The sequence below is a fragment of the Sprattus sprattus genome (genome assembly GCF_963457725.1).
Source record: "Sprattus sprattus genome assembly, chromosome: 1".
Lineage (NCBI taxonomy): Eukaryota > Metazoa > Chordata > Actinopteri > Clupeiformes > Clupeidae > Sprattus > Sprattus sprattus.
Genome location: NC_137920.1, coordinates 53,774,108 through 53,787,678, shown reverse-complemented (window position 1 = coordinate 53,787,678; position 13,571 = coordinate 53,774,108). Strand labels below are relative to the sequence as shown.

Sequence of the window (13,571 nt, the reverse complement as noted above, 5' to 3'; positions counted from 1 at the left end):
CCTACTGCTCTAGTTTCCACAGTCAGAGTTCTTATCTGGTTCAGTGTTTGGAAACAAACAAGGAAATCACAGAGAGGGCGTGTCACAGTGCAGAAAGGTTCAGTAGGCGATGGGCCAGCCCAGTTGAGCTTGAAGTGCTTTGTTTTAGCACTGATTCAATCATTCATTCATTTACATTTTGTAAATGTTTTGATCTGTCCCTGTTCGTGGTTCTACTGTGTTTTAAAGAAACCCCCAATGTGCCTTTAGCTAAGAAAACATCTGTCTTGCCGACCCATTGCTTTGACCTCTGGTATTATAAAGTGCCTGGAAAGACTAGTTATATTATATATAAAATGTAACATTCCTGATTCCCTTGACCCACTAGTTTGCGTACCGTCCTAAGAAATCTGTAGATGACGCTATCTCTCTTGCTCTACATACAGCTTTTGTTCATACCGGTGTATGTTTGCCACTCCAAAGCACCTTGGATAATGTATTACAGTGGGGAAAATAAGTATTTGAACCCCTGGCAATTTCACAAGTTTGGCCACTTACAAAGAAATGTGTGATCTATAATTGTAATGGTAGGTGTATATTAACAGTGAGAAACAGAATATCAACAAAAAAAATCCAGAAAAATGCATTTTATAACATTTATGACTTTATTTGCATTTGATGCAAAAAAATAGTATTTGAACCCCTAGCAAAACTGACTGACAAAAATGACTTAGTACTTGGTGGAATAACCCTTGTTGGCAAGCACAGACGTCAGACGGTTCTTGTAGTTGGTCACCAGGTTTACACACATCTCAGGAGGGATTTTGGTCCACTCCTCTTTGCAGATCCTCTCCAAATCTTTAAGGTTGCATTTTCAATGGGAGGGAATGAGGGAATGAGGTTCAAGCCCAATATTCCACGTTACATGGCCCCATCCATAGTCCCCTTGATGCGGTGGAGTCGTCCTGTAACCTTGGCAAAGAAACAGCCCCAAAGCATACTGTTTCCACCTCCAAGCTTGATGGTGGGTATGATGTACTCTTGGGGTCATATTCAGCATTCCCCCCCCTGTCAAACACGGCAGGTCGAGTTGATGCCAAAGAGCTTGATTTTGGTATCATCTGACCACATTCTGTCTCCCAATCCTCCTTAGAATCATTCAAGTGTGCAATGGCAAACTTCAGATGGCCCTGTACATGCGCTTCCTTGAGCAGGGGGACCTTGCGAGTGCTGCAGTACTTCAAAAAATTACGGCGTGGTGTGTTGCCAATGTTTTTCTTGGTGACTGTGGTCCCAGCTGCCTTGAGATCATTCACAAGCTCCCCCTGTGTAGTTCTGGGGTTATTCTGCACCTATCGAATGATCACTGATACCGCACGAGGGGATATCTTGCATGGAGCCCTAGACCTAGATTGATTAACATTTGTTTGGTGTTGCTTCCATTTACGAATAATCGCACCAATAGTTGTCTGCTTCTCACCAAGCTGCTTGCCAATGGTTTTGTAGCCCATTCCAGCCTTGTGCAGGTCTACAATATTATCTCTGACGTCCTTGGACATCTCTTTGGTCTTGCCCATGGTGGTGAGGTTGAAGATGTGAAGTATGATTCTTTGGAAAGGTTTCTTTTATAAACATCACCAGTTGAGATCAGGTGTACCTTGTTAGACCTAATGAGGACTAATCTGTGTGCTTCTTGGGCACATAACTTGTCATTGTGAGCCAGCATTCTTGCTGTTTGCTTGGGGGTTCAAATACTTATTTTTTGCATCAAATGCAAACAAAGTCATAAATGTTATAAAATGCAGTTTTCAGATTTTTTTTGTTGATATTCTGTTTCTCACTTAAAATACACCTACCAATTAAATTCTAGAAAACACATTTCTTTGCAAGTGGCCAAACTTGCAAAATCGGTAGGGGTTCAAATACTTATTTTCCCCACTGTACATTCATCTTACATTGCTACTTTATTACAAAAAGAATTAGATATCGCTTAGAACAAGGAAGTATGTACAAGACAAGGGATGAAGTCAACATGGCATAGGCGAGGCTGGAGGAGGTATAGGAAGAGTTATCTCCTGTTGTTGACTATTTGGGCAAGAGCAAGGTAAAAGGGAATTAAATAATGATAACGGTTTAACTTCAACTTTAATAGCTGCTGGTTTAAAGGTACAGTATGTAGAATTTAGGGTGACCTATTAGCAGAAATGGAATATAGCATTAATGATTATGCTTTCATCAGTGTATAATCACCTTTAACTACAAGTCGTTGCGTTATCTTAGAATGAGTCCTTCATATAGGAAGCAGTTTGTCTTCCATGGAGTCCACCATCTTGCACCGCCATGTTTCTGCAGCAGCCTAGAATGGACAAACCAACACACTGGCACACAAGGCCTTTCATGTTTTTATGACACCTGCAGAGCACAACAGCTTCTCTTACACATTTGGAAAGGGAGAGGTTTTCAGTTGGCTGCAATCTGCAGCCTAACCTCTAGATGCCACTAAATCCTACATACTGCACCTTTAAAATCGATCTCCAGACAGCAGACTCTCTTTATAGGTCAATGTAAACCTTGCTTTACTAAAACAAAGGCATAAACATTGTTTTCTGATACCCAAACAGTATGATGTATGATGGTCACATGAACTAATAAAAACATTGTAAGTTTATGTTTTTTATGGGTCACTTATGTCGATGTACATGTCCCGTGTCAGTATGACCTGGCATACAGTAATAGTGTTTTCATGGAGACAGGCAGTGTGCTATAACGGTAGTAATGTGCTATCTCAAACTGTGCGAAAATGGTGCATTTAGCTGCCAGAATTTTAAACATTTTCCCCTACAGGTCTGGGCTAAGCTCCAAATGTTTTCAACTCCTACCAACGTCCCAATGATGCTCTTCCACAGGTAGTATCATTTGAGGGCAATATTTGGATCTTTATTATGGATCTTATGGATCTTTGTTATTATTATTTGAAGCACTTTGAACTGTATTGTTTTGTATGAAAGGTGCTTTACAAATAAAGTGTATTATTATTATTATTATTATGGTACCTCTCAGCTTGTGTTTGGATGGGAGTGCAATTTCAGTGCTTGCCATATGTATGCACTATTTTCCATACGACCCTGCGTACAGGTCATACATTTTTAAAGTGATATAAACTGGAGATGTAAGAAGACACCTGTATGCGCTTCTGTGTAGGCTACTTAGGGTCAAAACCCCCATATGGCCCACAAACATATGGCAAGCACTGAAACATGACAAAGTCCTGGAACATTCTACCAATACTTATCTAAGAAATGCTAACCAATTTATATAACATTCTGTCTGTGTAGTGTAAGCTAGAGTAAACCAATGCTCAGAACATGCCTTTGTAGGAGATCTGGGGAGACCACTGAAGAATTCTGAGTTTGAAAATGGCTAACGAAAAGTGATTTGAATTACTGGTGGGAATGGGATATTCCAGTCCCGTCAATGACTAGTTTATACTTTGGTCGGTAGAGAAAACATAGGGAATAAGTGATGCCTAGCCTTCTGGTCAATTAATATTCTAATTTAAATAATTCAGTATTATGGAAATATTTGACTTCACTTAATCTAATTAAATGGTGAATTGAAAACAAACAAACAAAAAAAATAAACCTTTTTTGACTTCCCACATTGAAATAACTTTGGGTGGGCTGCTACTATTGCGTAAAGGCTCACGTGAAGACAGAGGGCCAACACCAGTTGATTTAACTTTCCCTGAATTATTTGCTTGCTGTTCTATGTTTATTTTATAGGCACAAGTCCTCTGGCCTTTATAGCCATAATATTTCTTATATACTGTATATGTTGTGACGACAGATTTGGATAATTTGGGGCCAGTAATCTAATTATTCCGTGTTAATAAATGAAATAAAGCATTCATCTGACAGCTACTAGCTGACTAACCTAGCTATCTAGATAGGTTAGCGGTCTATAAAATCAAACCAGCATTCAGCAAGCTAGCTAACAAGTAGACTAGGCTTACACAAGTCATTCTAGGTATGTTTTGGATATGGAATTACTCGGTCATTTTTCTCTTCCACCTGTTACCCTTTGTTTAAGCCATTTTCTATGTTTTTCGAGGTCTGTGAAAATTGGACTAGTTGACGTTACCTACATTCGGATGGAGCTCCAGATTGAGAATGATCAATTCTTGTCCTTTGCCAGGTGAGTGCGTCGCCTCAATAACGCTAATTTACCTGGGTGGGGTTCAAAATAGGAAAACGAATACAATTCTACGAATGATTAATGAGGCAATTTTAACAAAGGACCGTTAACAAGTATCGATATACCTATAAGTATAGCAATACGTGACCACACTAGCGTTTACAGATGTAAGACATTTTAGCTAAAGTTGACTAGCTAACGTTAGTACTTTTGCACCTGGTAGGCCTGCATTATGTGATAATCCAATGATGGATGTAATTTCTTAATCCTGATGTTAGTCCAACCTGTGTTGGATTCCCTTTTCTACTGCTCTTTTGATCACATGATGTATTTTAGCCACAAAAAAATGGCCACGTCTTAATAGTGTTATTAATACAAACCAGTTTCCATGACTAGTTTCTCATTCCTCTTTACTTTCTACTCCAGTACATATATTGAAGGAATACATTTATTTGGCAGTAGCTAAAAAAAAAAAAGACATTAAATCATATGCAATTAACTCTAGTGTGTGTGGGTGTGTGTTAAAATCCCACAGGAGGTCAAAGGAGGTGCAACGTACGTGTGAGGAGGATGTGCCACAGGCAATATCTTTCCAAGAGCACAATGATTTCCCAAAGTATGATGAGGAATTTTGGGATAGAATTGTACATCAGCCCAGGTGACTGTCCTAGTCAAATCTGTACTGCAAACAGTCATATATTTCAGTTGAGTGAAAATCACTGTAGTGTCTCTTCTGTTGACCACTAGTGATGAGAGTCTCCAAGTCAACTGCTTCACCTCCCCCAGAGGCTCTGTGAGTGTCCCGGACAAGTATGGTGTTGATATTTCTTGCTTTGTATAGAATTCACATTAATATTTCAGCCCTAATGCAACTGAATCAAAAATAAAATGAAATGAAATGAAATTTAATATGCATAATGATCAAAACCTTCTATCATAATGTATGTCACATTGATCAGATGAATGCAATGGTAGTCACGCGGGGGCCAGCCTCAGGATGTCGACGAGGTGAAACTCTGGGTCCAATAGCAGAGCAGCTGCCCTCCCCAGCGGAGCTGATGCAGCACAGGCAGAAAGGGAAGCGAAGCGCAGAGGCACAGAGGGCACCAGCGTTACAGCCTAAAATGGCTGCCGTGCTGCACCACATAGGAGATCTGAAGAGAAGACAGAGCTCCATTGACCTGTGAGGAGAGTGAGGAAGAATGTGGGATATTGGCAGAGAGGGGTGGTGCAATTGTAATCACAGGGGTATCCTAACTGATTTATTGTGAAGTTTAAGTATTTACCTGCTTTGCAAGTCATCACCTGTGCCGTCTATGTGAAATGTTATCATCCAGTCACCTAAGATTAATCAGATATCTGATTCATTAGTCATTATAGAAGTGCTGGTTTCATGGTGTCACACTCCCCCTTGTGTTCGTACTATGCAACTGCTTGTGAAAATCAGCAAGGCCCATGTTGACAAGTGCAAAAGCTGCTCACTTCCACAACTTCAAGAAATCCATGATAAATGCTATTAGGGTTGTTGTACACTGTCCCCTGAAAGAGGTAACTAATGTCTGTTCCTAAGGCTCAAGAGAAACTCCTGGTGGGGCAATGACAATACATTTGGGCCAACAGAAGACAACGCAACTGGGCACATGGATCTAACAGAGACCATGGATGAGCAATGTCTGGAGTCTTTTTCCAGAGACAGTTTATGGGAGACTCCAATGGATATACAAAATATCCCCCACACATATACAAATGCTGCATTGCACAGCCACAAGGTACACAACATATTGTAATTATTTGTCAGATATTATGTGCAACACCTGTTGTTTTGTCCAAAGGGCAAGGATTTCCGATAATGAACCAAATACACACAGATAAATAAATAAAATAAAAAGTCTTTTAAACTAAACCTAATCGTTAACTCTTTGTGTATTGGCTGACTAAATGTCTGTGCTCTGTCTTGCAGAATGTGTTTCCTGGATGTGATCAGATGCTGAGTCTTGCACCAGGTGGAAATCCCATGATGGCTTTTGTTCTGGCATCCGCGGACCGGCAGTCACAGAGAGCCTGGCAAAGCCCCAGTCTGCCGCAGGAACAATTCTGGGGATTTGGGGACAGAACTGGGAAGTGAACATGTTATTTTTCTGAGGCATACTACACTTGTTTATTTTAGATGATGAATTTCATCATCAGTCATGTTTGTCAAGGAATTTGGTCCTTCACGCATAGATCTGTAGTTTCAACAAGATGGTTATTTCCTCATTATACTGCCATAATCAAATCTTTGACATTTGGTTTAATGAAATAACATGTTACTTATTTAAATGTATTTTAAAATATGGTTTAAAAGTTATTGCTGTCATTTACCTGTTGACATCAATTTGTATAAGTACATTTTTCATAACAATCATCCAACCTCAATCTTTGAGATTGGCATTTATTTATTTGACAAAAGTTATTTCTTTCTTTCTGCACTCACTATGAACAGTGACCTTTGATAGTAATAAAAAATGTTGGTTAAATGTCACAGGAAGGCCTTATTCAGAGTACAGATGAAGACACGGCAGGTGCAGACAGCATTCAAACAACACCAGACAACAAAAAACGGGCCTATCATTTATTTATGTATCTCATTTATTCTATTTTATTTTTTTCTCAAAAAGATGGTTTAAATTTAAATCATGCAAAACCACCATCGTCTATAAAGTCAAGTTTTCCTAGCCTGAAGTTACAGGCAATGCCTCTGATTTTCTACAATCGGAGTAGTGTGTGGTGGGAGTAAGCTGGGCCTTGGCTCAACAGAGGAGTAAGCATTGAGTGGGCATGGTATTGGCCTCCAGCTGGGAGCAATGTCTACCCTGCTAACCTGCAGTGGGTCACCTTGCCTGTGCATCCGCTCTACTGCCCCGAGCAGCGGTCAATATCTGGGTCCACTGCGCTACCTGGGCATTTGGCACATGGTTGAGATGTCAGGCCAGGGAAGCATTAGTGCTCAGGAGGAATCCCTGGGAAGGTGAGTGGACTTTGAAGTGCTGCAGACAAGTGCCCCCATCCAAAGGCACCCAGCAGGTGATGCAGTGGATTTTCATTTTCAGGCCCTTCTCAGAGACCGACCACAGCATGCTACCACCCCCATTCTCCTTTAATCACACAATCCTCACAGTACAGTACAGTTTTGGGCATATCTTGTATCTGTTTCAGCAATACAAGAGAAGTTCAAGTTTACCTCAGGCCTAACTGAGTCAGTCAAACATGAGTGCACACAGAGTTTTATCAATCCAATAATGAGATTGATGACCTGTTTAGCGGAAAAGTCTCTTTAAATGTTGAACTGATGCCTTGCAACTCACAGTAAAGAGCCGTGACATTTGCTTTTATTTACAAAGGTAGGGATGTCTTAACAAAAACATACCCAATGGACTATCATCTCTCATTTAAATGAAACATGACCTCTTTTTGGATTTTGGGAACCAACTACAGTAATTCCAGGGCCAACTGATGACTAATATACTCCCACGCTGGCGCCGTCTTCCCGGCACATTATGATGACATCTCAAAAGCGAAAGTGAACATATTTGTACCAGACACCGCGTAGAATCTCCACAACAGTTTCACAACAAACTGGTTGTAAAGAATACGGGACAATATCGTCATGGTGCAAAGAGTGTCTGGGTCAGTGGTATGCCCCGTGAGTTGCGCGACATTCGTTTTCTTATGCGCAGTTTCACTGACAACAGTCTGCATCTGCTATAGTGTGTTACTTTTACATTCGGAGCAGATCAAGAAATTAGAGACTGATGTGATGACTTTAAAGACGAAGTCTGAAAAAGCGAATACCTCCGGACATGCCGTTTGCTGCCGCGGGGTAGGTGAGTGACGTTCGAAACCTATGACCTACTTTTGACAAGATGGTAATGTTCACATCAGAATATTGCTGAAATGTAAAGTGTAAGCGCGCCCTAAAATATAGCTTGAGCTGTAAACTAAATGTAATGACGAAACACATCAATGCTGGTGTTAGTATTGACAATCGGCTCAACATGCTACTGTTTCAAATTATCCTGAACCTTGCCAGGTGTAATCCACCGTTTCGAATTATGCAGTGGATGGAGTTAGGCTCACAGCTGGGGGTGAATTTACACTTTAATTGTCCAAATGTTTCCTTTAAATTAAACTCATTGATTTATTTACTGTGGCAGCTCCTTGAGATCTTCAAGAATTTCAGGAGAATAACAATAATATCCAAATGATACTGTCAATACAGGTATGGGGCTGTTACACAGATGCTAAAGGACAGAGTGCAAGTAGAAGCAAAAGAGAAGTGTCCAAACATGGAAGACAGCTGCGGCAGACGCGGAGTGAGTCTCATATGTCAACACAAAAAGGACTATGGTCTAATATCACACATTCTCTCTCTCTCTTTGTAGCACTGTTAGTTGCATATCTGTTTGTTCCAGAGAAGTAAGGGGAATGAAGCCTGATGTAGAAATATGACAATTGAGAAAACTGACACAACTCCTTGCCTGTGTTGGGCCCATGTTTGTATTGGAAGGTTGTGCTATTTCTAAGGCAATTGGAATTGGCCAGGACCTGCAACCTTTTTCGAATGTCTGTGTAAGAAGTGATTATCCTCCAATTTGAGCCTCACTGAATCATTCATTCCACTCGTGTGCTTACCGATTGCCAATGTTTTAGACATCCATATTTTAGATGTTGAAAACGTTCTGATGCTTGACGGTTTGGAGGCAGTGCTGATGTTGACCACCATGTCTTGAGGAGCCAGATGTGACACCAGCACTTTGTGACAAGAGTGCACATCAGGGACAAACTCATTGAGATTTAGCTACTGAAAGCAACTCCACAAAAGCATTCACCATTGCTTCATTCCTTGAATAGGTTTAGAATGTTGCCAATCCACTCATGATGTTTATCATTTAGACCCAGTTCTCTCCATGATTGTCTCCTGAATAAAACTTTGTCTGTATAAGACTAATGAGTACCTTTGAGAACCAGTTCAGCACACAGCGTAGTCTAATGATATTGCATTGCTCCTAAAGGAGCCTAGATGCCAATTGAAGCTGGCATTAAGACAGCTGCTATCATAAGGTGCAGTCGACCATCTGGTTGGCATTTAGGTACGGCTGCTGTTACATTATGTTGTTGATGTACAATTCCCCACTAATCAGAGTAATGTTGTTGGTTATAAAACAAACTTGGGTGATACCTTGATCACTTATATGCATCTGATCACCATCACATCAGAATGGGTTTGGGTATCATCTGACATTCCAGTGTACTCCAACAGGACGCCGTACATTAATTCACCTGCAAGCTTTGTCTTCTCATTCACATGGTAAGTTACTCAAAAGCACCAAGTATCCATTACTTTTTTGTTTTACCACTGTTTTTGTTTAGTAGTGTAATTTACCCACTGTCTTGTTCTTTTTGTTCAGATGAAGATGACTGCACAGTCATGAAATGGATGTCTGCATGGAGCCAAGGGGAGGGGCTACAGGTATCTGAGGAGAATGTGACAGTGATGACAGAGGGGCATTACTTCATCTACAGTCAGGTAGAACCTAAAGAGGAAGGTTATGTGTCTATGTTGCCTAAGCTGTTGTAATTTGCTTAAGAACTGTAACTAGAGAAAAAAAAAACATTTATTTTTCTGAGAAGGTTGTGTTGTACTTACACACACAGGTACTGTACAGCAGCACCACATGGATTATGGGTCACGTGATCACTAAACGCCTCAACGGCACAGACACCAAACTTATGAAGTGTGTTAAGAACATGCCTGACAACATTAGCATGGCCCTCAATAGCTGCTACACTGCTGGTTAGTATCTTTATACTCACAGAACAAAACACCAAAGAACAGCTAGCTTACTTGAAAGTTGTGTGTGTGTTTTTTCTTATCACTGTGTCTGGTAAGGGAACTCTTGGTGGAAGGAATATAAATTATTACCGGTTATACCCATGGGTGGTGCAGTGTGATGTTTGTCTCAGAGTTTGTGGATTGTTTTAAATATTTATATTTACTTGATTTGATCGACACAATACAATGGCAGTGTATATTTGTGCAATGTAAGGAGAGGAATCTGTTTTTCAGCCAAAAAAAGCTCATTTAGGCCTGTAGGTTTCCTAGTGACAACATTGGGAGTTAAGTTTGATTTTGATGCAGATAGTAATGCATTGTTTGGGTTTTTGAATGTGCTCACTTCATTTGAAATGAAATTCTGAAATGTGTAATTATAATAAATATATATTATTTTCAATTAATTAAAATAAGTAATTTTGATAATATAATAATGTATACAAATACAAGTATAATAATAATTTATAATTTTACAGGGATTTTCTTCTTGGAATCTGGAAGTGTCCTTGAGCTTTCTGTCCCACGAAAGTCTGCCGATCTCATCCTCACTCCCCACTCTACCTTCTTTGGCATCTTCAGCCTCTGATTGTGGAGCGTGGCTTAACACTGGCACCCTTACACAAACACACTCACGCTAACACTGGCACCCTTACACAAACACACTAACACTAACACAAACACACTCATGCTAACAGTAACACCACTGCTGCTTATGGAAACTCTATACTGCTACTGAGATCAGCACGCTCTAGCAGCCATTAATCTCACTGCCAGACATCCCACTGCATCTGAATATATTTTAGTTTTGTAATTACCTTTTGAAAGATAGGGCTGATAGGGCTGGTAATCCCTATGATTTGAAATATTCGTGAGAACGATGCCCTGCTATGTAACAGCCTCATATTAACCTTTACATTATTATATCTGTGAAGTTTAGCAAAGCTTGTTATTGCCCACAGGGTCCATACAGTGGTGCATGTCAGCTCTAGATTCACATGGAAGTTTGTTTTTCTTCATAAATGTCACGATAACCTTTTCTAATATACAGCATGCAATACTAACATTCAGTTTCAAAACAGCTTGTTGTGAAATTCTCCAACAGGGGAAATTTCAGACCAAAGCGGAGTAATTCTTGTGGCTATTATGGGGGCACTGAGAGCTCACTTAACAGGGTTTTCACCGGTCAGTCATTGATGAAAGAGCGGAAGGTTAGATAAAAAGAGTATTGGCATCACCTCCATGATACTCCTTTCTCTGACACGCCACTGCGCCTCACCCTTCCACTGCACTCTTCCTCTGGGTCTGGCCACCATGGCTTCTTCTGTTTTCTGTTCTGTTTTAGTTTTAGGGGGCTAATTTAATGGTTTGTGCTATAGCAATGTTCCATGGCAGGTGGCACTGTGGGGCTTTCTATGCTCACACATGCAATGGCAAGTAGCCAGATTATGACTCATTGTTTCTGGAGAAAGGAACAGTGGTCTGTGCAGGGCTGATTCAATGTAACTTTGAGTGTTTATTATCCGTAGTCACTATTGGAATAGTATATTTCAGTACAGCACTAAGAGAGATTAATATGTGATTAAACAGTGGAAATTGTTTAAAAAATCAGTACGTTTGGACTCAATTTGTGAAAGGGCATGTTTTATAATACAAGGCATTTAGTCGGTATACATGTTCAACAGATAATCCAAAAACTGTTCTATTTGTTTCTGAGTGCATTTAATCCTAATACACAACCCCCATACCCATTCCTGATCAGACCCAAGTTCATGACAGAGAGCTATTACAAATCATCCTATCTCACCAAACGCATCAACACAAAAGGTTGAATGATCTCATTGCTTCAACATGTGAAAGTGGACCATTTGAATTTTGTTAAAAAAAAGTGTTTAAAGACAAAGTGAATTTTGAAGATAGACCAAACAATGTCTTCTGTATGCCATTATAAATGAGCCTACAAAATAAGGTTGGCCATTCACACAGGCATGTACTTGCTGCTGAATTTGGATTTGCCATTGGCAGCCATTTTGTTGAGCGAGCCGAATGGAACTTTTGGAGATGTGAGCAAATGTCGCCAGTGCTTTGACCGTACCCCACTTAAGGGGGGCTGTCACAAAGAGTAACACACACCTAGGGACATAAACATTATATTCTGTATCAGTGATGTGGAGCTACTACCATACCAAATTTCATGCGGATTGGTGAAGTGTACATAAAGGATATCGTTGACCAAAAATTTGTGGGGAAAAAACAGAAGAAGAAAAACTATATATGTTTTCTATATTAAACTAAATGACCCAGCGGCCCAGCAGTGTTCATAATGATTAACAAAGGTATTATGAGAAACATCTGAAAACAACCAAAAATACAATGAAAACCTTAAAGTACAAATTTTTTCTTTTTTTTTCTTTTCTACTGTTCTCACACTCCCTGGCATCACACACGGGGGTTGCCGGGGGTCAGCAGGATAATGAACAGCAGGAAAGTGTTACTCAGCGCCTGGGGTCTTTGGAGACTTCTGGGGTCGTGGGTAAGCTCTGCCACTGTTCACACCGGGCTCCCGGGTCCCCTCCGTCTCTGCTCAGATGAGCACCAAACACGGCAGAGGAGGAAAAGGTGGGCACAACAACCACAACTAAAAGAACGTGTCTAAATGTGATGGAGCAGTCCCTCCTTCCTCTCATTTTCTCTGCCTACTGTGTACGCTAACCTTTATTGTGTGTCGGGGTCAGGTTTGTGCTCAAGCATGTTAACAATCATCACTTCCACCAGAGAGACTCGGAAGGGAGGGACGGCTTTCCGAGGTTTTCCATTAACTAACTACATTTGCCCAGACTGTCTCCAGAAGTGCATATGTCGGTGTGTTTTGAATATTATTTGCTCATTAACAGCACCGTGTGAGCAGGCAAACAGAGCAACCAGAAAATGCGAGCAGATATGGAGGCTGTATCAGAGAAATGTAGTGGAATAGAGGCGGCAGGGGGGGGAATAGCAGAAAGGTAAAGTAAACAGATAAGGACAAATCAGCCTGATTATTTCACACGCTCTGCATTAGGAGAAGGAGCCAAAGGTCAAGATGGAGGAACTAAGGAGATATAAGATGAAGAGGTTAAGAGAGATAGTAATGAAGAGGTTAAGAGAAATAGAAATGAAGAGGTTAAGAGGGAAACGTTTCTGATGGTGATGTGAGACAGAAAGAGAGAGAGAGAGAATCAGAGAGAGAGAATATATGTGGAAAGTGAGGGGAAGGCAGGTGAGAAGGCAGGAAAGGCACAGATGTCAGATGAAGTGCAGTCGTGAGAAAAGCAAAGAGAAGGAGATTGAGTGAGAGCTCAAGATAGGCCGGCTGCCAACTCAGTGTCACCACATCGGGTCTAAGTGTGTGCTGCTTGTGTATTATTTGAAATCCTGTATTTGGTTCCCATGCTGAGTGTTTCACCCTGACCCAAATGAAACTCTCTTTCTTTCACTCTTTCACACACACACACACACACACACACACACACACACAGACTTACACGAAAGG

The 13,571-nt window shown here is 40.6% G+C and overlaps 1 protein-coding gene across 1 annotated transcript; it reads left to right on the top strand.

The window, feature by feature from the left end:
* Positions 1-7,819: 7,819 nt before the first annotated feature.
* On the top strand, positions 7,820-10,631 carry tnfsf13 (TNF superfamily member 13; the record flags this gene model as incomplete). Its single annotated transcript, XM_080844981.1, has 6 exons — positions 7,820-8,032; positions 8,432-8,525; positions 9,473-9,520; positions 9,621-9,739; positions 9,868-10,006; positions 10,522-10,631. 6 exons carry the CDS (start codon positions 7,820-7,822, stop codon positions 10,629-10,631), a joined length of 723 nt encoding a protein of 240 aa, XP_080701107.1.
* Between the last annotated feature and the right edge of the window lie 2,940 nt (positions 10,632-13,571).